Source organism: Mauremys mutica, chromosome 1 (assembly GCF_020497125.1).
Source record: "Mauremys mutica isolate MM-2020 ecotype Southern chromosome 1, ASM2049712v1, whole genome shotgun sequence".
Taxonomy (NCBI): Eukaryota; Metazoa; Chordata; order Testudines; family Geoemydidae; genus Mauremys; species Mauremys mutica.
The window spans coordinates 28,169,864-28,195,263 of NC_059072.1; the positions used below are offsets into that span (position 1 = coordinate 28,169,864).

The 25,400-nt window shown below is 44.4% G+C and overlaps 1 protein-coding gene across 1 annotated transcript in view; it reads left to right on the top strand.

The window, feature by feature from the left end:
* Window positions 1-2,129: 2,129 nt before the first annotated feature.
* Window positions 2,130-25,400, top strand: part of CDHR3 (cadherin related family member 3) — a 71,912-nt gene continuing 48,641 nt past the window's right edge. The window contains exons 1-4 of the mRNA XM_044987174.1: window positions 2,130-2,199; window positions 8,926-9,128; window positions 12,540-12,708; window positions 17,374-17,465. Of these exons, the coding sequence (XP_044843109.1) occupies window positions 2,130-2,199; window positions 8,926-9,128; window positions 12,540-12,708; window positions 17,374-17,465 (534 nt within the window). The remainder of the gene's footprint in view (window positions 2,200-8,925; window positions 9,129-12,539; window positions 12,709-17,373; window positions 17,466-25,400) is intronic.

Genomic DNA, 25,400 nt, shown 5'->3' on the forward strand with positions numbered 1-25,400 from the left:
TCTGTGCCCTGCTGTGTTATTTTCTCAACAGAGGTCTGGGTGGTTGAAGTCCCCCATCACCACCAAGTCCCATGCTTTGGATATTTTTTTTAGTTTTTCATAAAAAGCCTCATCCACCACTTCTTCCTGATAGGTGGTCTGTAGTAGACCCCTACCATGACATCACCCTTGTTTTTACCCCTTTTATCCTTACCCGAAGACTTTCAACAAGTCTGTCTTCTATTTCCATCTCAACCTCAGTCTGTGTATACATTTTTGATATATAAGGCAACACTTTCTCCTTTCATCACCTTCACTCATTTCCTCCTGCATATGTTCCTCGTGTTTGACCTCTTCTTTTGTCCATCCATCACTGCCTCTCTGCACACAGTCCCACACTGAGCCCAGTACTTGCACTCCTTTCCTTTCCCTGCTCACTAAACTATCTCCCTCTCCACACTCACATTCTCTGCTCAAAACACACTTGTCCCAGGAGGCTGGTCAGTGACAAAATGACAACCCTGGAAACATATTGAAAGAGCAAACAAATACCAACCACCCAAGGGTTTGTTTTTCACAAAGCATTCAAATAATAGGCTTTTGCACTGAGGAGAGGCCTATCTGAGCAATAGCATATTACTGCATGGGCCTACGGGCAGAGCCGGCTCCAGCTTTTTTGCCACCTCAAGCGGCAAAGAAAAAAAAAAAAAGCCGTGATCGGTGGCACTTCGACGGCTGCTCTACCACGCCGCTTCATTCTTTGGTGGCAATTTGGCAGCTGGTCCTTCCCTCTGAGAGGGACCAAGGGACCCGCCGCCGAATTGCCGCCCTCTTCCATGGGCCGCCCCAAGCACCAGCTTGCTGCGCTGGTGCCTGAAGCCGGCCCTGCCTATGGGGGGCCCAAGGGCCCTTGTCAATTTGGGGCCCTTGGAAAAAAATCTCCCCTCGCCATAGCCCCAGGGCCACATTGGGGGCACAGAGCTACTCTGGTCTTGGGGCCGCACTGGTGTGCTGGTGGAAAGGAGCAAGCGGGGGGTGGGGCTGTGGGGGAAGGAGCGGAATGGGATGGGGCTGTGGGAGGAATGGGGGTGGGGCTGCAGGAGAAGGGGCAGAATGGGGTGTGGCTGTGGGTGGGGCCACAGGCAGAAGGGGCGGGACAGGGGAGGGACAGCAAGCGGAAGGGTGGGATGGGACCATGGTTCTGGTGCCAGGACCCCCCCCAGTTGCTCTGGCCCAGGACCCCAGGAGACATTAATTCGCCACTGTGCCTGAGGGAAGGCCCTAATATATATCAGATTCCATTCAAACCCAGGTCTCTCAAATCCCACTACTGTGCCCTGACCACAAGACTAGATTGTCTCATTGAAAGGTGTGTACCAGGTTAACTCTTATCTTTTCTTTGTCACAGAATAGGAAAGGTTTGATGTGTGAAGAGAAGTCTGATTTAATGTAACTGTGCACATGAGCACTGAGCTATTGTTGGCAATGGGATCTGTGTGGGCATTCAGACAAAGGAAGAACCAGACAAACAGGCTCAAATATATATTTATAGAAGAGAGAAAATAAAGGATAAAAGTTATGACACTGAGCACAGGGGGAGGCAGACAGGGGGACCTGCTCATGCCATTGCAGAACAGAGGCAAGGAAAAAGCCCTGTGCTTTCATAAGCAATACTAATACAAGTGAGTGTACACTAGAGGGTTTTGTGAGAATGGATATACCAGTATAACTAGAGTGGCAAAACCCTTCTAGTGTAGATAAGTTCTAACTGACTCTGACACCCCAGAACATGTATGAAATGCACTGTCAGCATGGGGAAACACGCAATGCTGCACCAAGTATTGTCCCTGGTCTCTAGAGAGAGCACCTCATTCCTTAGAATTATCAAGCCAGCATTGTATTAGCTATTCCCCCCACCCTTTGTCATTCTAAAAGAATTGCAGTTCAAGGGCTATTGTATGGTATGTCAGCAAGGAGCAGTCCACTGAAGAGCAAACAGGCTGATGGTGTTTAGAAACTCCCTTAGATACGGCAGAACCTTTGTTTGATTTCTTACTGGACAGCATGACAAGGAAGAAAAATTTAGGTGGAGCTGAAGCAGACTGAGGCAAATAAGACCCAGATCTTCCTCCCGTTCACATCCTAGGACTATGGATGGCAGGATTCTAGGGAAGAGGCAGAATATTTTTCTTCTTTTGGTTTTGTTAGGAAGAATATCTGGTAAGAACACAATTTTATTCAATTGCTAAAGTTAAATCATTCTTGTCTATTATAGTTTCTCTGAAGGGACCTAAATATTATATTTTTGAGCTCAGAACTTTTTGACAAAAGAATTCAAGGAACAGCTGTTCTGTTACTGAACTGCAGTGAGCCATGGGGCTGCATCAGTATAACTGTCAGGAGATTTCAGCCCATTGTGATGATTTATATACCATTACAATAATATTATGCTGGATGCTGCGCTCCAGAATAAAATCCACTGTTCAAGGTGAGAGTATTGGGGTGGGAAAGCAGGTGAATTTTCAAAGAAGCAAGTTAGTTCACTTTAGGCAGCTTCAGGCTTTGTTCATATTTCATTTGTGGGTTAACTGAATTAAAAAAAAATTGGAGTTTTTAAAATTGCATGAACTTGAGCTATGCTTGTAGCAAGTTTTACGAAGACCTTGCCATAAAGACATGTATAAAGCCCAGTTCTCCACCACCTTAAACCTTGTGTAAATGGTAACGTTTTATACTCTCTTCTGATCTGGTAGCTTTTTAAACACTCATTTAGTCATTTATACTAAAAATCAGACTGGTAGTGTTTTATACCCACTCTGCACAGATGTAAATGACTGTACCAGGTGCAAAGTGATATGAATGAGGCTAGTAGAATTTAGACTTTTTTTCTGGGTTGATGTTAGTGGTAACTTTAACAGTTGGTGAATTAAAAAGCAAGCAACCAAAAAACCTCCCCACAAAACTCAGACCATGGCATGTTAGCTTGGCAATATCAGTATTTGGGTTCAGCATGAAAGCGTTACAGATACACAAAGGATAAACCTTCTAGAAAGCAGAAAAGAAGAATGGATTCCTTACAGCAGAGATTTCTTAAACTGTTGTCCATGGACCATTAAGCACTTGCTGGTGCTTGCAGAGAGCTGGCTGGTCACACATTGCTAGCTCTCCTCCTTTTTTCTAGTCACTAAATTGCTTTAAAAAAGGTGTTGCCAACTCTCATGAGTCTCATTATATTTTTCCCCTGTAAGTCCCAACTGCTTTACTCTGTAGATTACATGAGGATCTCAGCTTTCAAGAGAGTTAAATTTGAGTGTACCGTAAAGGCTCAGAAATCAGAAGGCAAAATCAGAGGGATGTTTTGTGCTCCTAAATGGGAAGCAGGTGGTTCATTGGTTTCTAAATGGGGAGGGAGTAGGATCATGAATAAGAAGAGAGTAACCGGTCACACTCTGTTGCAATGTGGTCTGAAAAATCTGATTAACCCTGATTTAAAAGAATTATGCCTGAATAAACATTTCTTATTCAGCTCATGAAAACTGTAATAAATGTAGGAACTCATCTCTCATCTGTCACTCTAGAAAACATTATAAATACTTCACTGACTTTAAAATACTTTTCCTTAATAAGTTGTGGTATGCTTAAAGAAAGTGTACTAAGGGTACGTCTACACTACCCGCCGGATCAGGGATCGATTTATCGCGTGTAATGTAGACACAATAAATCGATCCCCAATTGCTCTCCCGTCGACTGCTGAACTCCAGTTCGGCGAGAGGCAGAAGCAAAGTCGATGGGGGAGCCGCGGCAATCGACCCCGCGCCGTGAGGACGCGAGGTAAGTCGAACTAAGATACATCGACTTCAGCTACACTATTCTCATAGCTGAAGCTGTGTATCTTAGGTCGATCCCTCCCCCAGGTAGACCAGGCCTCAGATACAGTCATTGTCAGATTCTGTATTAGAACATATGTTTCAAAAGCACCCCAGCTGTAAGCACACATCCCTAGAGAGCCCAGAGCCTGGCTCCATTAACAAGGGGCTCAGATGGGGCTCTTCCAAATCACTGTTCGCTGCTAGTTCCAAGCATTCCAGACATTTTGCACTGGCCGTTATGACAGCCTCTATCTTGGCCAACACCAAGGCATGAACAAGGGACCTCCAGAGCTAAAAGCAGAAGCCTCTACAGCTTGATCCAGATTCTCAAGACAAGAGCTGCAATAGAGTCACATTGGATTGGGAAGAGAGTGGGATGGGGCTGCAGAGCATTAAATTTCCTCTTCCTCCCCCACTTGAGCCTCCTCTTCCCCTCTTAGATGCCCTCAACTGCCACCAGCAGGCTGACCCCCCCTGGCCCAGAAGCCCCTATGTCCCTTACCCCCTTCCTCCCCCCACCAAAAAAAAATCTGAGTGAGTGGCATTGTGACCTGGTGCATGGCATCGCAGACACTTATTTTTTTTTAAATGTTGGCCCAGATCCTGGCCCTGAACGGATTGCAATACATTAGCAGTATCTTGCAAGGTGCTAACTACACTGAGGGGTTGAGATTACATTGAACCTTTCAGGAGCTGCTCAGCACCTTGAAGAACTGGCCCTGCCTTCTCTTCTGTTAATTTATGACAAGACATGTTGGAAAGGGAAGGGGAGTGTCATCTCTTGAGAACAGAATTCACAAAAGAATTCTAAACACCTTTTATTCACACACGCTTGCTTGTCTGACTATTTTTAATGTGATTCAGTGCAGAGAGGCAGCAGCAGAGGGAGGTGACTGATATGAAACATATATTTCTAGCTATCATACAAATACAAGCAATGGAGTAACAATATTGCATTACCATCAGTAACTTGCACTGGCAGGACTACAGCATTTAAACAGAAAATAAATGGTTTGAGTCTCCTTTCACTTGCATGGGTTCAACAGCTGTGTAACATCACAATTCATATCAGCATGAGAGGAATATCAGGTCATTTGTGTTCACAGACAGTGGCAGAAGGTGTGTGCTCTGTGTCCCAGCTAACATTCACAGAGACGGTTTCACAGAAGTGCAGTGGTTTCCCCAGGAATTGAAATTAGGCAGGGTGTTTGAATTTACAGTGGTGGGTGGCAGGGCCGATGAGGGGTGAGACTGTGAAGGTGAAGGTGGGCTGTATGGCACCATAGTAAAAACTGAAAAATGTTCCATGACCATTTTATTAGATTTAACTCATGTTTTAAAATCATCACACAAATTAAAGTTGGCTACTCAAGCCTTCTATGAAGCACTACGTCTACATCCTTCTTGGTTTCTTGTTATAATTTTGCACAACTCTGTTAATGAACTTCTTGAATGCAATGCGTTCATCTTAGGTGGCTTCTCGTGTGTTCGGTACTTCCATTCCTTCAGTTGATAGGCTCATTAATTCATTCACATGATCAGGCAGAAGGCGACTTGTTTCAGAACACAAAATTCTATTCAATGATGAAAAAGAACACTCAACCATATCTGTTGTGACTGGGAGTAGCAAGAGATGAATTCCTACTTCTTTCATCTCAGGAAACAGAACACAAAGATCGGGTCGAGTCATCTGTAAAAGCTACGTAGAGGTTGAGTAGAATCTAGAAGTTGCTGTTGTAGATTTTTAAGAATCAAGTCTGTGTACTTTTTCAGTTGTCTTAGCAAACACTTCTTGTCTTCTTCACTTAAGGATTCAATATAAATGCCTTCATTAGTCAACTTCTGAACTGAAGTCTTTGCTTCTTCCAGTACTTTTTCAATGGATAGCTCTCTGATTGATCCAAATGTAGCTTCTATTGCTGGACAAAGATCTACTACTGTTGTAGCAGATGCCTGGATGGCATTGTTTAATGACCCAAGTGGTTTCAACAGTAGACTTACGAGAGAGAGAATGGCAATAGTCTTCTCTGAACGTAGTAGCAAAAGTAATCCACCAGCCTCACTACTTAGATCCATCCCATCTTGGTAGATACTTTCCAAAGCCAGTAATAATGGCTGGAGTAATTTTAAGACAACAGCCAAGGATCGCTCATGAGGAAGCCAGCAGGTTTCCCCAGGTTGGATTAATTTGAACTTCAGTCCCAGTGTATCTTCTATATTTTCCAAGATATTCAGTCTTTTTGGACTCTTGCTGAAAAAAGAATATAATGAAGACATTAAATATTTAGCTTTTTTAATGTCTTTTAAAGATTCTTCAGCTTGTACTAGTGCTACTTGGAGTAGATGGCCTCTGCAGTGTGTATAGGAGAGATTAGGGTTACACTTTTCTCTGACCAAAGCTTGTACTCCACCATGTCTTCCAGAGAAGTTTGCAGCTCCATCAAATGCACAAGCAGCCATCTGTTTGGGGTCCAATTGACAAGCATTTAACTCTTCTGAGATGTGAGTTGTCACAGATGCAGCCGAAGTGTCTTCTATAACTTGAACATCAAGAAATGCATCTACTGGCATCAAGATAACTGATGCCACTGACATCAAGATAACATACACAATGACTTAATACTTGATGCCCATTTGCATCGGTGCATTCATCAGCCATGTATGCACATTTTTTGAATGTGGTGAGAGAGTTCTTCATTTTTTCAACTGTTGAGTCTTTTACTCTTGCACCGCATGCTTCTAGCCAGTCAGTTGAGTTTCTTGAAGAAAGATAGTGAACATTTGCTGGTCTTGTTCGGAACCAGTATTCGACTTCAGGATGAACAAGTGACAATGCACTTAACATTGGCCTCCAGTTTGTAGTGTGTGGTATTTCTTGCTTAAATAGAAAGTAGGATGCTACAGCCATATTTGTTCACATGAACTGTGTTGTGTCTCCAGCATTCTTAACAACCTCATTAAGTACTTCTAAAGTGGGCTTATAAAGCTTTCTGCATGTTGATGCACTCCAGTGGTCTAGTGTTTTGCAGCCTTTTCACGTAGTTTGTCAACATTGGCTTTGCTGATCGGTTTGACAAACCAGGCTCCTCCACTTTTACCAATTATAGCACTGGAACGCTTTCCTTCTTTGTAAGCTTTTTTTGCAAGAGGTGCACCAGTAGCCATCTTTTGTAACTTCAAAAAATGGGAACACTTTGACCAACAAACATCGGGAACTGCCTTTAGGTTTTGGAGACACTGTTTCTTCAGTAGGTAGCTGTATTTGTGCTTCGGGCTGGTCGGATGTAGATATACCACTTGAACCTTCAGATGACATGTTGATATATTCTTGGTTCTTGATGTGTTCTTCACCTTGGTTAGTTTTTGAGGCCTTTGAGTGGAAAAATTGTTGTATTATTTTTTGTCTTTTCATTTTCACTTTGACCTGCAACATATAAAAGAGATATGAATAAAGCAAATGTTTTGTTAGGATAATGCAAATTTAACATCAGGATAATGCAAGTTACACCAAAACACATAACAGGTCTAGATTTCTAAAAAAATATAAATTAAAAAAATGTATTTAATTTAAATTGACTTTTGAAAAGTAAGTCATCATGGGATAAGAGGGCAGTCCTCTCATGGATCAGTAACTGGTTAAAAGATGGGAAACAAAGGGTAGGAATAAATTATCAGTTTTCAGAATGGAGAGAGATAAATAGTGGTATCCCTGAGGGGTCAGTACTGGGACCATTACTGTTCAACATATTCATAAATGATCTGGAAAAATGGATAAATGTTGAGGCGGAAAAATTTGCAGACGATACAAAACTATTCAAGATAGTTAAGTCCCAGGCAGACTGTGAAGAATCACAAAGGGATCTCACAAAACTGGGTGACTGGGCAACAAAATGGCAGATGAAATTCAATGTTGATAAATGCAAAATAATGCACATTGGAAAACAATCTCAACTATACATACAAAATGATGGAGTCTGAATTAGCTGTTAACACTCAAGAAAGATATTTTGGAGTCAAGCCCCCGTACACGGTGTTCCACAAGGATAAGGTCCAGACTTGAAATTAGACAAAGGTTTCTAACCATTAGAGGAGTGAAGTTCTGGAACGGCCTTCCAAGGGGAGTAGTGGGGGCAAAGGACATATCTGGCTTTAAGACTAAGCTTGATAAGTTTATGGAGGGGATGGTATGATGGGATAGCCTAATTTTGGCAATCAGCACAGGCTAAGTACAGTTCTACTCATACGATAAGAACAACAACATTTCATTCCCCACCCCACCCCCTGCATTCAAGTGATTTGTAACCCAACCCCAGCCAAAATCTATCACTTGGGCAACACAGCTCTGTTTGCTGGATACTTAGGTAGATTAGATGTGAATGTAAATACAATCTGGTCCTGAAGCCTTTCCCCCCAACCCCCAGCTCATCACTAGCTGTCAGGGAGAGCTCATTTAGACTTTGCTTACAAATCATTTGAAATTATTAGGTTGGCCAACATCACTGAAATGAATGCACTGACATTGTCATAAAAAACAACAGCTGTATAAGGAAGCTAGCCTATGTTCATACTTTTCAAATCTATTATACTTTTTCAGATACACGTATTTGATTATACACTCAGGGCCGGCTCCAGACCCCAGCGCGCCAAGCGCGTGCTTGGGGCTGCATGCCGCGGGGGGTGCTCTGCCGGTCGCCGGGAGGGCGGCAGGCGGCTCCGGTGGACCTCCTGCAGGCGTGCCTGCGGAGGGTCCGCTGGTCCCGCGGCTTCGGTGGAGCATCCGCAGACACATCTGCAGGAGGTCCACCAGAGCCACGGGACCGGCGACCACCAGAGCACCCCCCTGCGGCGTGCCGCCGTGCTTGAGGCGGCGAAATCCTAGAGCCGCCCCTGTATACACTGTATATGCTTTTAAAGTGTGTATTAATATTTCAATTTCAATTCAAATTTCCAAACAGTCACTAAATTGGCATGTAACTAGTTCACAAAACTGGGGGGAGGGAGGATGTTGGGAAAATTCAGGGGGGTGTAGGGAAATCACTGCAGAAGTGTAATTTTACTTTCCTTTTCAAATTTGCAGGGGGGAAAACGCTGTCACTTAATGGCTTGCCTGCTACAGGCAATGTGACAGAAAAATCTTCAGCTTATGTTTTGGTTTATACGTTTAATGTTACTTTATCACCATCACCTTCTGAAGTGGCTCCAGGATATCCTTTAATAATAAACTCAAATCCACTTACAAAAGCTTTTCGGATTGATCCTGGAGCTACACATACTTACAAGGTAAGTTTTCAATTCAGCTTGGGCAATGTGTTTAGTCTGTAGACTGATGCTTACTCTTTGGATTACTGAGAGCTGATATTGGTACAGTATTTATTCATGTATCATTTAACTGTAAGAGTTGCAAAAGCAGATCAAGGTATTTATTACAGGAAATTCAACTCTTATAGCACATGAATAGCTGATGGTGATTTCAGCCTTTTGATTGGTGCAGGGGGAAAAAAGAACACCACATTTGTTCCGCATATCACAGAAGTCATTGTTTTAAAAAACGCTAAGGTGAATAAAAGCACCTGGGGCCCGATTCTGATTTTACCTACCCTGGTGTAGATTAGGGTGATGTAAATTCAGAATCAGCCCCCACTGAATCCAACTTGTTGCACTATAACAGAATCTTACTAACTCATCTTACTGGGAAGATTGTCAACTTCACTTAACAGCTGAATCCAGTTTAATCGGCCCCTTGAAGGCTCCCTCAGTACTGTGGAATCCTTGGGCAGCATAGAGCTGCCATAGGGATGGTTTGCCACCCTCCTGGCTGCTGATGCAGATGGTATGTTTGGGGAAGGGAGGTAGAGCTGGGGCCCCAGATATCCTCAGTTACTGGCAGGGCACTTGGGGGCAGGGCCGGCTCCAGCTTTTTTGCCACCCCAAGCGGCGAAGGAAAAAAAAAAAAGAAAAAAAAAGAAAAAGAAAAACCCGATTGAGCAGCTGCCGAATTGTTGCTGAAGACTGAAGCTGGGTGATTGAGCTGCCACCAAAGAGGAAGCGGAAGGAAGGAAGGACCTGCCGCCGAATTGCCGCTGCAGACCCGGATGTGCTGCCCCAACAACCGACGGACATGCTGCCCCTTTCTATTGGCTGCCCCAGGCACCTGCTTCCTTCGCTGGTGCCTGGAGCCAGCCTTGCTTGGGGGCTCTGCACAGCAGCACAGCTGGAACAAGCTAGAGCAGTTCTCAGGGTTCCCTAACTTACTGGAGGGCAGTACAGATCAGCTGCAGGATCTGAGGGGCAACAAGTTAGGTGAAGAAAGGTGAAGCAACGCCTGATTGAGGCCTGGTTTACCCCTAAAAAATAGATTGACCTAGCTTTATCGCTCAGGGCTGTGAAAATTTTCACACCCTCTGTGATGTAGTTAGGTCAACCTAATCGTCATGGTAGATGCAGCTAGATCAACTGAAGAATTCTTCCATCAACCTAGCTACTGCCTCTCCAAGAGGTGGATTACCTACATATATGGAAAATAGGGTGACCAGACATCCTGATATTAGGAGCTATATCTTATACCCCAACTATAATTGGGCAACTATACCCCACCACCACCTGAAAAAAGTGTCTCGATTTTTCACATTTGCTATCTGGTCACCCTAAAGGGAAAACCCCCTTCTGTAGATGTATGAAGCATCTACACTGCAGAATCATACCTGTGCTGCTGTAGTGTAGATGTGCCCTGAAATCTGTCCCAATGACTCCATTGTGAATTACTAAATTCTGCAAACTAGCAGGCAAGTGAACAAACATGATTTAAAAAGCTAGGATGATGCAGCACAAATGTAATTAGCTTATTTACTTGACAAGCATAGTTAGTGTTAATTATTTATGCTATTGCGTAGTATTCTAATGAATGTTTAGTATTGAGATGCCCCAGAACTACACTCTTCTATTAAGTTTCAGAGTAGCAGCCGTGTTAGTCTGTATCAGCAAAAAGAACAGGAGTACTTGTGGCACCTTAGAGACTAACAAATTTATTTGAGCATGAGCTTCCGTGGGCTACAGCCCAATTCATCGGATGCATAGAATGGAACACACAATAAGAAGATTATTTATACATACAGAGAACATGAAAAGGTGGAAGTACCCATACCAACTGTAAGAGGCTAATTAATTAGGAGAATAGCTGTAGCCCACGAAAGCTTATGCTCAAATAAATGTGTTAGTCTCTAAGGTGCCACAAGCACTCCTGTTCTTTTTACTCTTCTATTAGAGTCTTTGCTGAGATATGGGGAAAGGCTGTTTTCATGCACGAATTATGGGGCCTGGCAATTAGAACCTTGCTTTGTGATGCACATTTCCTCGCATTGCAACAATCCTAAAACCATGATAACAATTTTTTGATTTTTGGGGGAATTTCTGAGGAGGCCACAGTCATTGATAAATGAACCCCTTTTATGTGCAGCATTCCTGCTTGATTTCCTTTCCACACGACAGGCTACACTTTTAAAGTCAAAGTAGTCTGTATTATTACTCAGGCTTAGGTCAAAGCGCAATCGCACTATTGAGCTTTTAGTGTGCGTCAGCAGGTCCCCCGGGACACTGAATGCATGGCATGCTAGTGTAGATTTACACCCCAGCTTGCCCACATATTATTTGCACAGGCAAGCCCTTAGTCTTAAGGGAATATTCCCATTCAGCAGAGGACATTTGGAATAACTGAAAACTATATCGGTTGGCTGAAGCTCCCTTGATGGTGTTGTGATGATACTTGTTCTCAGTTTTCATTGCCCTCTGCTGCAGTGGTGTGAGACCGGGAGGAAAGCACAGGGAGATTCTTACCTACCCTCCACCCACAGAACAAAAGCAGCAGAGCAGGTTCCCCACACATTATGCAAGAACATGCTAGCCCATGCACCAAGTCTCCTGCTTTGAGCAGTGTATAGCTAAGAGTATATCTGGTCTCCCCCTCTCCAAGCCCACAGCTGGCAAGAGCACATACTGCTATCAGCAGCAATCGGTAGTTGGAGGTAGAATTATTCCTGCTCAGAGATGCAGAGTGTGGTCCAGCTCACCTCCATATGACATGCTGTATTTCTCCATCACGCTCTGTAAGGACAATGGAGCATCTCCTTCCTCTTCACTGGAGAGGCATCTAAAAAACAGCAGTAGCAAAGCTGAATATGTAGCTTAACACACTGTTCATAAAATCAGTGAAAATGTTTAATTGTTGTGAATTTAAGGTATATTTCTATTAAGCAGGACCCAATCTGCTTAAAAACATCTAGATTCTCATTTAGACTGTGTGACAGGGTGGCACCCACCTCCCACGAGTGCTCCCTGGTCGAGGGTGTGCATGCCTGCCATTTTTCCTCCGGTCACAGCGATCCCTGTCAGCCACTGTGCTTTTCAAGCGGGGCTTCAGTGACTCAGCCCTCCGGCCAAGTCACACACTCTCTATGTGCAAAACAAGCAAAGCCCTTCCGGGGAATACAGTCCACAATGTCCTGCAGCCCTCCTTCTGCTCAGTCTTTAATAGTCCAACAGGGGCCTAGAGCACTACCTCCTCAGTTGGGGCATCTTCCTGTAGCCCTTAGTCTTTAACCAGTCCAACATGGCACCTTTTTATATGTCTTTATTCCTATATACAATAATTACAGATTTGATTGCATAGTGTGCTACTAATAATGTGTTACATTTCAGGTTGTTACCACTGGAGATCCTGTTCTAGATTATGAAACTATGCCAAACAGCTTTGATTTGCAGATTTATGTTAAAGATACAGCTGGGGCAAGTGACCTTCAAATCCTTACTGTCCAAATAACAGATGTTAATGAACCTCCTGTGTTTCGTGGCAATTTGGCAGACCAAAGTAAGAGAACTGCTTGGAAGTAATGAAAGAGGCTAATGCTTGAAATTACAACATTGGGAAACTAGACCTTAATCACTGAATGTTATAGACAGAATGCCTAGCAATGCTCATAGTTTAGATTGGCCAAATATTTCCATTCTGGAGGGTCACTGTTGTTTGTCACCTATGTTTTATGTTTTCAGATGAAATTCAGTGACAGATCTCATGCAGGGAGTGATTCCCCCCTCCGAGACTTTCACTAAAAGTGGGTCAGGCATTTTCAAATACCAAAAGAGTGAAAAGAAAGCAGTGCTAGTGCTAACAATAAATATTTATGAGCCTTTTTTTTGATTAGCTGAAGTGCTTTAGTGGCAGCTGTTAGAGACTTCCCATTTGAGTTAGGTAGGGTGGGATCCATAAAAGTACATAAACATCTGCGTCCCATTTTTAGGCATCACTGCAATCCACAAAACTCCCCTTGGCTGCGCCTATCCCTATAGGCACCTAAAGTCTCTTGACACCTAAATTCCTGCATCTGAACATACACACTGCAGCATCTCTCTATGCATCTGGGTGCCAATCTCCCACCTAAGCCCCATAGTGATTGACAAATCAGGGGAAAGACAAACTGTTTGGCCACCTAAATCATTGATGGGGCCCGATTAGAGGTTGCCTAATTCCACACAAAACAGCTGGGGTGGGGGCAGGGAAAAGAGGCCCTCCCTTATAACCTTCACCATAGTGCTTAGGGTTCTGAGCTGGGATGGGGGAAATGCCCAGTTCAAGTCCTCTCTCTGCCGGGTAAGGAGAAGAATAGGGCTGGAGCACCCACGGAACAAAAATAGTGGGTGCTCAGCACCCACCCACCGATCAGCTGTTTGGCAGTGGGCTGGGCAGAAGGCACTGGGGAGAGAGGACTGAATGGGGGCAGGAAGAGGCAGAGCGAGGATAGGGTTTTGGGGGAAGTGGCGGGGCCTCTGGGCAGAGCGGAGGTGGAGCATCCACCCAGAAAAATGAAAAATTGATGCCTGTGAGCAGAAGGGATTTGAACAGAGATCTGCCGTTTCTCAGGTGAGTGCCCTAGGCTACGTAGTCTTCCTCAATCTTGCTTGTTGAAGTTGTTCCACTTTAAATAATTGAACAATTAAATATTAATTGGGCCAGAAAAAGAGTTTGAATGACTCTATAGCCTGCTGGTTAGGGCACTCCCCTGAGAGATAACAGATCCCTGTTTGAATCCCTTCTCCTCATTAGGCACTTGAACTAGGGGTCTCCCACATCCCAGGCGAATACCCTTACCCTTGGGTTAAATATTAAGGGAGCGCCTTCTCCTGCCCATGCCTGCCTGTTGTGTGTGGATTTAGGCAGCCTCTGATTGTTCCCTGCATGTGACTTAGGCAGCCAAACACCCACCTTCTCCCAGTTTGTGAATCACAAGCAAAGATAGGCACCTCCTAGCAGCCCAGATTTAGGTATGGAAATCTGAGCTGGGGATGTGAGGCTTAGGACACGACCCCCACCATCAGCATCTCCCATTGGCTATCTTAGGCAGATCCCCACCTAGCCCATTGGCTTTTGTGGATCATATTCTAAGGCACCTATCCCTATCCTCATATAGGAGCCTAGTGGCTAGCCCAGACCTTTCAGATTGCAGTGTTGTTCCTGTGTTTTCTAGGCACCTAAAAGTTAGGCATTGTGATGCTGAGTGTCTCAACAGCCTTTTATGGAACCAGGCATAGTCACTTGGTTATGGACATACTGTTTAATGCCTTGTTGAAAACTGAATTGGATTTGGAGAAGAAACAAAGGTTTAAATAAATGTACTTTGTGCATGTGCAAGAGTTTCTGAAAGACAATAAAGCTAGTGCTCAGCCCGTGTTGCACAGCAGTACAGTGAATTTGCATGTGTGTGTGAGAAATTTAAGTGGGAAATCAATTTTAAATGTAAGGTCATGGGGATTATGATCTGGGATAGTGCATAAGGAAAGAGGCAGGGTTCCAAAAAATACTACCTCTGTGTGATCGGTGATATTGGCCCATCTGTGTAAGGGGTGCAATGTGTGGGAACTTGGACACCTCTGCTTCATTCGCTGCAGCAATTGGTCAGGGTGTTGAGAATGAGGCTGGAGTTCACAGAATCCCTTCCTCATTCAGGGTGGGGTTTGGAAGAAGAGCAGTGTATGTTCAGTACATGGCCCCACATCTCAAAGAGGATAAAAGTAAATATCAAACAGCTGCCTGGCTCACTGAGCACCCATTTAGCTCACTCAGTAACGAAGGGACCTGCAGAACTTATCCCATGACATCATGTAACTGAAGGCTGTATAACATATACACATACAAAGGGGGCAGAATTAAGGTTACAAGAGAAATCATAATTTTGTCACTTCCTGACTTTTGAGAATTTCAGTTTGAAACGTCAGTGTTCTAACACTGTGTGTTTTTGTATGGAATAGCAATGAATTATTAAACAGTGAAAGATTTTTTTTTTCCTACCCAAAAATACAGATGGGCCAGAGCCACAAAATGTGGATCCAGCTCTGGCTTAGGAACACCTCACTAGCTGGGAAGATGGCAATGTTATTTCAGGGTTTTGGCTCACTGGCAGAGGACAGGGATGAAGTTTGGATCTAAGTTTAAATACTGATCCCTGCCAAAGTTAAGGATTAAGAGCTTGTGCAGGTTTTGGTTCAGGCTCATTTCTAGTTGAAAAAAGAGCCAATTTAACAAATAACATTTAAGCATCCCTGGCATTCTTGCTTATATGTTATACTTTGTACAAGAGACAAAATGAACTCCTTGGGGAAGGACCTGGGTCTTCTGAGCATAGATAGTGCCTAGCACATTGTGGGTGTGACTGTAAAAAATAATAATTAGATTTGACATGATGACACTTCAGGGGATGGGCGCAGCTTGAAACACGCTATACTTGGGAACTTGTTTAGCACTCAGCTAGAGTGCAGTAAATCAGTGAACATAGACATATGAATTGTCTAACTGGGGTGGGGTTAGTTAACAATACCAGCTGCAGTTAACACTGATGGCACATTCACTGGTTGTTAAAATGTGTCTGTTTCTCATTAAGCTTTATATTCATATCACTGTCATCTAGGAATCCTCATTCTGCTGTTTGGGGATTACTGCAGCTACTTAAGGCACGAGCAGCCAGTCAGGGTCATGGGACAGATTAATGTTCTATAAGCACAGGACACAGCAGACATAAAAAAGTCTACAGTAAATAATGATTTAAAGGTTCGCTTACTCATTAACCGCCCATGCTAGCAATAATTCCTATACAACTTAGGAAAGCTGGCATATTAGATTCTAGTCCTAGGAGTTCATGGTATGAACTGAATTGATGTAGACACAGCGAAGAAAAAGGACAAACACGGGGATGGATTTTAAAGCAGCCGGCCACAACTTTATTACATTTAACACATGGACAGGGTGCTAAACTCTCACCTACCAGGCATTTTAAGTGGTTCCAGTGTGGGGGCTAAGGGATTCCCTACCCAATAACCACAACTCAGGTATCAGAGGGGTAGCCGTGTTAGTCTGGTTCTGTAGAAGCAGCAAAGAATTCTGTGGCACCTTATAGACTAACAGACGTTTTGCAGCATGAGCTTTCGTGGGTGAATACCCACTTCAACTCAGGTAGACTCTCTTCTTCTTACCTCTAGGACTCAATTCGCTTTTTCTGAGTCCTACTCCTGCCCCCAAGGGGGACCAAGGGTACTAAAAGGGGGGACCTCAGCCCACAAAGGCCTCAGGGTCTCCCCCTATCCCATGAACACAAGGCCCGCCAGTAAAATCGCAGTTCTTTTACTTCTGCGAACCATTCCTTTTATCCTTTTAACCACACTCAAAAGTTGTGATGAAATAACATCCTTGTTGAGTATTAATTATTAAACTCTGCTCTTATTTAACTCAACTGTGCCTCTGGGATGCTGCAAGGAAGGCAAAAAAACTTCCCAGCCCTCTGCCAGTTTGGCCCCTACCGGAAGAAAAAAATTCATTCCTGACCCCAAACCAGGCAAACAATCAGAGCTACAACAACCACAAAACACTGCTTCACAGCTGCTCGTACAAGGAAGGGAGGGTGAGGCTGCTAGAATGGAGCAAAAAGCAAGAGGCTTCACAAGGCCCAAGCTAGGGTTTAAATTAATGAAAGGGAAGAGTGAGGGACCAATCAGATCCCTTCCACCCCAAACTTGCCAACCAGTGATTAGAGACTTTTAAGGGGAGGGGCAGTCCTGCATCCTCTCAGCACATGTTCTCTTCCCACATTCAACTGGGCCTATCCCAGTTGCTGCTGGCTCCATCAGGTTTCCCACCCAGTGAGGCAGGTGGGTGGTACTGGTCACAATCCCTCAACAACATAAAAATTCAGGCTAGCCCAGGCCATTTACCAATGACCAGTTCAAGATATGATTTATGTGGGGCTCTGCCTGTCAGTGATGTATGGTTCACAATCACAAATATTGATGGTTGTCTATTTACAGCATGGGGACATGTTCTTTTGCCCCAGCTGTGTGTTGTTTTGGTGTGTGTTTGGGTATTTTGTTTATTTTGGAATTAGACTGAGTTGTAGAGTGAGTACATGCAACAGGTGTTCTGATATAGTTAGTATATCTGTGTCTTTTTTTAAAGATAAAATTAACATTGACTATATTTTTATTCATCCAGCTGTAATGATTTATATCTTGGAGGGAAATAGTACGCCTCCTGGAGTTATTTACCAGATTGATGCATCTGATCCCGAACAGTCACAACTCACAGTAAGTTTAATTAAAGGAAAAAAAAGAGAGAGACAATGCAATCCACTGCATCTAAAATATAATGAATTCCCAGGAACCTTCTCCTCTGAGCTCACTAATCAAGCATATAGAATAAGGTATATTGTCAGCTGAAATGAAACACAGACCAGCAGAATGTTATTTTTTATAAGAAGGGGCCTATCCCTCACCACTGGGGTATGGAGTGGGTTTTAAATTTTGAACACCCCGAAGTCAGAGTTTGGAGACAAGGTTTTGCTATGACCCATCATAGATATAGCAGGTAATGGGGTCTTTCGTACAAACTGTCTCCAAAACCCCTTTACAGAGTAATGGTTAAATGGGGCTTTTAATCTTTTATGTTACAATGAAGTTTCTTTTAAATGAAACATTGGGGAAATAACTCTTCATGTAATGAAACGTCAGCATTTAGCTATCTGGAAAGCAATACAGTGTGATTTGTGGCCAACAGCTTAAAAAAATGGCACTAGCTGATATGAAAAGGTTCTGGGTATCCGCAGGAATTTCTGAAAAGTCACTTCTTGCAGATCTGGAAAAAGTAATTGCATTTATCTTGAGATCACCAGCGCTGCAATCGCTACACCCCAACCTGGCCAGGTGTACAGCCAGCGCTGCAGCCAGGGAGTTGCAGCGCTGGATGTGCCTTGCAGGTGTGGACAGTTACTAATTGCAGCGCTGGAAAGCCTCTACCAGCGCTGCAACTTGCAAGTGTAGCCAAGCCCACTGGTGAAAGATACAACAGTATCACAGACAGACATTTCAGGTGTTACTTCAGCCTGTAGCATTACTCAAAAGAGCAATTAAATTTTAGGAGCTGCTTTCTTGACCTCCTTACTCAGTCTTTTCTCAGTCAAACTCCCACTGAAGTCAATGTGGGTTTGACTGAATAAGAAAAGGTGTAAAGGCCTCAGGATTTAGCTCTAGATTAATTATTATTGCCAATGAAAGAAAAAAAATATCTGCAGTGAATTCTTCATCGGCAAAAGTCTTTGAACCTGTGATAAATCCCAGCCATAATAAGGAGATGCAAATGCAGAAATGATGGACTGTGATACAATAATACTCCCAGCAGGAAAACTAGAGTGGTCCATTGACAAGAATTTGTTAGCTTAATTGATTTGATTACTCAGCTGCTTTTTCATCAACTTCAGTTAAACATATCACAGTAGGAGATGAGTTCTGGTTACACTCGGTTCTATTTCATTTCTATTTGTCACATGGCTAAGTCTACACTAGAGAGTTCAAAGCACTTCCGCGGGAGCACTCCTGCGACAGTGCTTTTATGTGTGAGTGTGGTCGAGGGCGAGTGCTGGGAGAGAGCTCCATCTCCACGGGGGGAATAGCTCAGAGGGCTGGGAGCCATACTCCCAGCCCTCTGAGCCTGTCCACACTAGCACTTTACAGCACTCAAACTTGCTGCGCTCAGGGTGTGTGTGTGTGTGTGTGTGTGTGTGTGTGTGTGATTTTTCACACCCCTGAGACTGCAAGTTAGAGCACTATATAATGTAAGTGTAGACAAGCCCAAGAACTAACACAAGAGGAGTAGCACCAGCTGACCAGGCTGTAGAATTTTAAAGAAGACTTTACTGATCACCTGGCTTATCATTATTTGATTCTGTATGTTCTAGAATATCACTTGTTAAGTTAGGCCTGGTCTACACTACACATAGAATATCAGGGTTGGAAGGGACCTCAGGAGGTCATCTAGTCCAACCCCTGCTCAAAGCAGGACCAATCCCCAACTAAATCATCAATCCCCAACTAAATCAACACAGTTAGGTTGACTCAAGGCACCTTACATTAACCTAGCTGGTGATGTGTCTCCACTTAAATTTGGCTCCTGATGACTTAAGTGCCCCACTACACTGATTTAATAACACCATCTCCCCAAGCAACATAGAGTCAGGGTCAACGTAGTTAGGTTGATGCAGTGTGAATATAGACACTCTGTTACTTATGTCAACTATTACTGGCCTCCAGCAGCTGTCTCACAATGTCCCTCAGTGACTGCTCTGGTCACTGCTGTGAACTCTGCTGCCCTGGGGTCAGGTAGATGGGAAGCCCCATGAATTTCTGAAATTCCTTTTTCTGATTGCCTGGCTTGGCGAGCACACCTAGCAGCTCTCCACTGTTGAGTGCGACTGCCCAAGTGACTATGCTGGCTACACACTCCAGACGCGCTCCTGCCTGGAGGAGACAGGAGGTGGTGGATTTCCTGGATCTCTGGGGAGAAGAGGCTGTGCAAACACAACTCTGAACAAGCCACAGAAATGTGGACATCTATGAGTAGGTTGCTCAGCAGATGCCGGAGAAGGGCTACCACAGGGACCAGCAGCAGTGCCATGTGAAAGCCAAGGAGCTGCGGCAGGAGTACCAGAAGGCCAGAGAGGCCAACAATTGATCTGGTGCTGAGCTGCAGAGAGCTGCATGCCATCCTTAGCAGAGACCCCACCACTACTCCCAAGAGCACTGCGAATACTTCTGAGGAGCCCGAATCACAGGCTTCTGCCATGAACAGTGAGAAGGAGTGGACGAGGAGGAGGAGTATGGGGGCCAGGTGACTGGGGGATCTAGCTGCTCAGTGAGCCAGGACCTGGTTTTGACTCCATTGGAGTCCAGCCAGTCATGACTGTCAAGCACAGGCGAGCCTGATGCAGGGGAAGGAACCTCTAGTAAGTATGCAGTTTGCTTTGAAATTACAGGGATGGAAGCCCCAAAGGAGCAGGACACATCTGTTGATTTACTCACTTTTACTTGTGCTAGAAGAGATAGTGAGACAACTAAGAGATGCAAAGTTTCTATCTGCTTTTCATTCTCCTCTAGATCTGCGGAGGGGGGCATGTGGAGCAGTTTGCTTATGTGCACTCTGATGTCCTGTGAATCCTTTAGAGAGATCTTGATGAAACTTTCCTGGAGGTACTCTGCAATCCTCTGCAGAAGGTTTCTGGGAAGGCTGCCTTATTTATTCCACCACAGTAGGACACTTTCCCATGCCACTCAGCGAGTACTTCATAAGAACATAAGAATGGCCATACTGGGTCAGACCAAAGGGCCATCCAGCCCAGTATCCTGTCTGCTGACAGTGGCCAATGCCAGGTGCCCCAGAGGGAGTGAACCTAACAGGTAATGATCAAGTGATCTCTCTCCTGCCATCCATCTCCACCCTCTGACAAACAGAGGCTAGGGACACCATTCCTTACCCATCCTGGCTAATAGCCATTAATGGATTTAACCTCTATGAATTTATCTACTTCTCTTTTAAACCCTGTTATAGTCCTAGCCTTCACAAGCTCCTCAGGCAAGGAGTTCCACAGGTTGACTGTGCGCTGTGTGAAGAAGAACTTCCTTTTATTTGTTTTAAACCTGCTGCCCATTAATTTCATTTGGTGGCCCCTAGTTCTTATATTATGGGAACAAGTAAATAACTTTTCCATATTCACTTTCTCCACATCACTCATGATTTTATGTACCTCTATCATACCCCCACTTTAACAGGCACCATTGTAGTACACAGGCTAGCAGCTTATGGGCCTGGGTGGCATTGGGATGCCAGCAGCAGCTGCACTCTCTCTGCCTTTGTTACCCTCAGGAATGAGATAGCAGCTAACATCACCACCCCCTGTGGGAAATGGTGCCAGTATTCCGTTCCATTGCCCTATACAACCAGAATTATGCAACAGAGTAATTCCCTTCTCATTTTCCCAACCGCCGGAAGGCCATACTCAGCATGGCTGGTGCCATGCTCAATCAATCCCAAGCAGAAGTGAGAATCCCCAACTTTTGGGGAGCAAGGGGAGTGAGTTCAACATTTTACGTTTCAATTTCCATCATGAATACACTGACAAAGGCATCTCTGTGTGTTGTACCTGCAGCTGCTGCCATAGCAGCCTGTAGGGTCTCCCCATCCCCACTCACAGGGCCGGCTCCAGACCCCAGCGCGCCAAGCGTGGGCTTGGGGTGGCATTTTGCCGGCAGGGTGGCAGGCGGGTCCGGCGGACCTTCCGCAGTCATGCCTGCGGGAGGTGCACCGGAGCCGTGGGTCCAGCGGACCTCCCGCAGGCATGACTGCGGATGGTTCGCTGGTCCCGCGGCTCGGGTGGACCACCCGCAGGCATGACTGCAGTTGCTCCACCGGAGTCGCGGGACCAGCGAACCCTCCGCAGCTGCGGGAGGTCCACTGGAGCCGCGGGACCAGCGGACCCTCCGTAGTCATGCCTGCGGGAGGTACGCTGGTCCCACGGCTCCGGTGCACCTCCAGCAGGCATGACTGCTTGGGGCGGCCAAATTCCTAGAGCCGCCCCTGCCCACTCATGGAATGTCTGAGCCAGATACGGAGGAGGAAAAGAGGACTAAGGATGACATATTCCAGGAGATCCTGCAAGCCAGTGCTGCATCAGAGAATGAGCATAGGGCCTGGAGGATGACCCTTGCTGATAACCTGGAGAAGGATAGAGTGGAGAGGAGAAAGGTGCAGGAAGAGCAGAGGGAGGTGCAGCAGGACATGCTTGTTCTGCTCAGACAGCAAACACATATGCTGCAGACTCTGGTGGGGCTGCATATTCAACAATTCCATGCTCGCTTCCCTCTGCAGCCCATTGAGAACTCAATATCAGGAACTTCCTATGTCCCCACTCAACATTCCATGTGGCGTCAGAGGTCGGTGCACTACCTTTATCACTCCACCCCAGGGGACATTGAAGACAATCACAGCTTCATATACACTGACCTGTGAAAGCCACAGTTGGTGTACGTGTACCTAAAATGGACATGACTGTTTTTTCCACATCAAAAGTTCTGTTCCTTTAATTTATTAATTTTTATTACATTTGTAAAGGTTTTCTTTAATTGCCCCATTAATGTTACAGAATAAAATTCTGTTTTTTGTAATAAAATTAATCTTTATTAGTTCACAACATACACTGGCTGGTGCCTAGCAGGTCGGACAGCAACCAATTATCTGTTACTGCACAGTGTCACACAACCCATAGCACCATTCATAAACAATATTAACAGGTGCATTGACAATGTAATATTCCAAAATACACAGCAATCACAACAAGATGAAATGCTAAGGGAAATTAGAGAGGCTATCAAAATTAAGAACCCAATAATAGTGGGGGATTTCAATTATCCCCATATTGACTGGGAACATTTCACTTCAGGACGAAATGCAGAGATAAAATTTCTCGATACTTTAAATGACTGCTTCATGGAGCAGCTGGTATGGGAACCCACAAAGGGAGAGGCAACTCTAGATTTAATCCTGAGTGGAGCGCAGGAGCTGGCCCAAGAGGTAACTATAGCAGGACCGCTTGGAAATAGTGACCATAATACAATAGCATTCAACATCCCTGTGGTGGGAAGAACACAACTGCCCAACACTGTGGCATTTAATTTCAAAAGGGGGAACTATACAAAAATGAAGGGGTTAGTTAGACAAAAGTTAAAAGGTACAGTGACTAAAGTGAAATCCCTGCAAGTTGCATGGGCCCTTTTTAAAGACACCATAATAGAGGCCCAACTTCAATGTATACCCCAAATTAAGAAAAACAGTAAAAGAACTAAAAAAGAGCCACCGTGGCTTAACAACCATGTAAAAGAAGCAGTGAGAGATAAAAAGACTTCCTTTAAAAAGTGGAAGTCAAATCCTAGTGAGGCAAATAGAAAGGAGCACAAACACTGCCAGCTTAAGTGCAAGAGTGTAATAAGAAAAGCCAAAGAGGAGTTTGAAGAACAGCTAGCCAAAAACTCCAAAGGTAATAACAAAATGTTTTTTAAGTACATCAGAAGCAGGAAGCCTGCTAAACAACCAGTGGGGTCCCTTGATGATCAAAATACAAAAGGAGCGCTTAAAGATGATAAAGTCATTGCGGAGAAACTAAATGGATTCTTTGCTTCAGTCTTCACGGCTGAGGATGTTAGGGAGATTCCCAAACCTGAGCTGGCTTTTGTAGGTGACAAATCTGAGGAATTGTCACAGATTGAAGTGTCACTAAAGGAGGTTTTGGAATTAATTGATAAACTCAACATTAACAAGTCACCGGGACCAGATGGCATTCACCCAAGAGTTCTGAAAGAACTCAAATGTGAAGTTGCGGAACTATTAACTAAGGTTTGTAACCTGTCCTTTAAATCGGCTTTGGTACCCAATGACTGGAAGTTAGCTAATGTAACGCCAATATTTAAAAAGGGCTCTAGGGGTGATCCCGGCAATTACAGACCGGTAAGTCTAACGTCGGTACCGGGCAAATTAGTTGAAACAATAGTAAGGAATAAAATTGTCAGACACATAGAAAAACATAAACTCTTGAGCAATAGTCAACATGGTTTCTGTAAAGGGAAATCATGTCTTACTAATCTATTAGAGTTCTTTGAAGGGGTCAACAAACATGTGGACAAGGGGGATCCGGTGGACATAGTGTACTTATATTTCCAGAAAGCTTTTGACAAGGTCCCTCACCAAAGGCTCTTACGTAAATTAAGCTGTCATGGGATAAAAGGGAAGGTCCTTTCATGGACTGAGAACTGGTTAAAGGACAGGGAACAAAGGGTAGGAATTAATGGTAAATTCTCAGAATGGAGAGGGGTAACTAGTGGTGTTCCCCAAGGGTCAGTCCTCGGACCAATCCTATTCAATTTATTCATAAATGATCTGGAGAAAGGGGTAAACAGTGAGGTGGCAAAGTTTGCAGATGATACTAAACTACTCAAGATAGTTAAGACCAAAGCAGATTGTGAAGAACTTCAAAAAGTTCTCAAAAAACTAAGTGATTGGGCAACAAAATGGCAAATGAAATTTAACGTGGATAAATGTAAAGTAATGCACATTGGAAAAAATAACCCCAACTATACATACAACATGATGGGGGCTAATTTAGCTACAACGAGTCAGGAAAAAGATCTTGGCGTCATCGTGGATAGTTCTCTGAAGATGTCCACACAGTGTGCAGAGGTGGTCAAAAAAGCAAACAGGATGTTAGGAATCATTAAAAAGGGGATAGAGAATAAGACTGAGAATATATTATTGCCCTTATCTAAATCCATGGTACGCCCACATCTCGAATACTGTGTACAGATGTGGTCTCCTCACCTCAAAAAAGATATTCTAGCACTAGAAAAGGTTTGGGCTAGATGGACCTTTGGTCTGACCCGGTACGGCCTTTCTTATGTTCTTAAGATTCATACTGGGCCACAAAAGAGCAAGGCCAGGTGGAGCACACTACAGCAAACACACGCTATTCGGGCTCATTATCAAAATGGTCTTTCAAAGCCTCCCTGAGCTATACAGGTCCGCTTTGAACTCTTCTAATAGCCCTTGTATCTGGCTATTCAAATTCAGCAGACAGCTGTGCCACCTCCACCCTGGCAGAAACTTTTCCCCCTTTGCTTCACAGGACACAGCAGGCAGCTATAACCTTGGGGATATTTTTCTCACTCAGGTCCAATCTTGTAAGGAAACAATATCAGCTACCCTGGAAATGACCAAAGGCACATCCACCTGTCGTTCTGCACCTGCTGAGCCTGTAGCTGAAGTGCTCCTTGGTGCTGTTGAGGGGGCAGGAGTATGGCTTCATGAGCCATAGGAGCAAAGGATAGATAGGCAGGGTTCCCCAGGATCACTATTGGCATTTCAACAGTGCCAATGGCAATCTGCCAGTTGGGAAAGAAAGTCCCTGTTTGCAGCTTTCTGAACAGTCCTTTGTTCTTAAAGACGCATGTGTCACGCACTTTCCTTGACCAGCCCACACTGCTGTCAGTAAAGCATCCCCAGTGATCCCGCAGTGGTTGCTTAACCATAGAAAAGTAGCTCTTTCTGTTGCCGTATTCTGGCAAGGTGGTCTGACTCCAAAAAAATTAATAGGTGTGCTATCTGTCACCCCACCACAGTTCAGGAACCCCATTGCTGCAAAACCATCC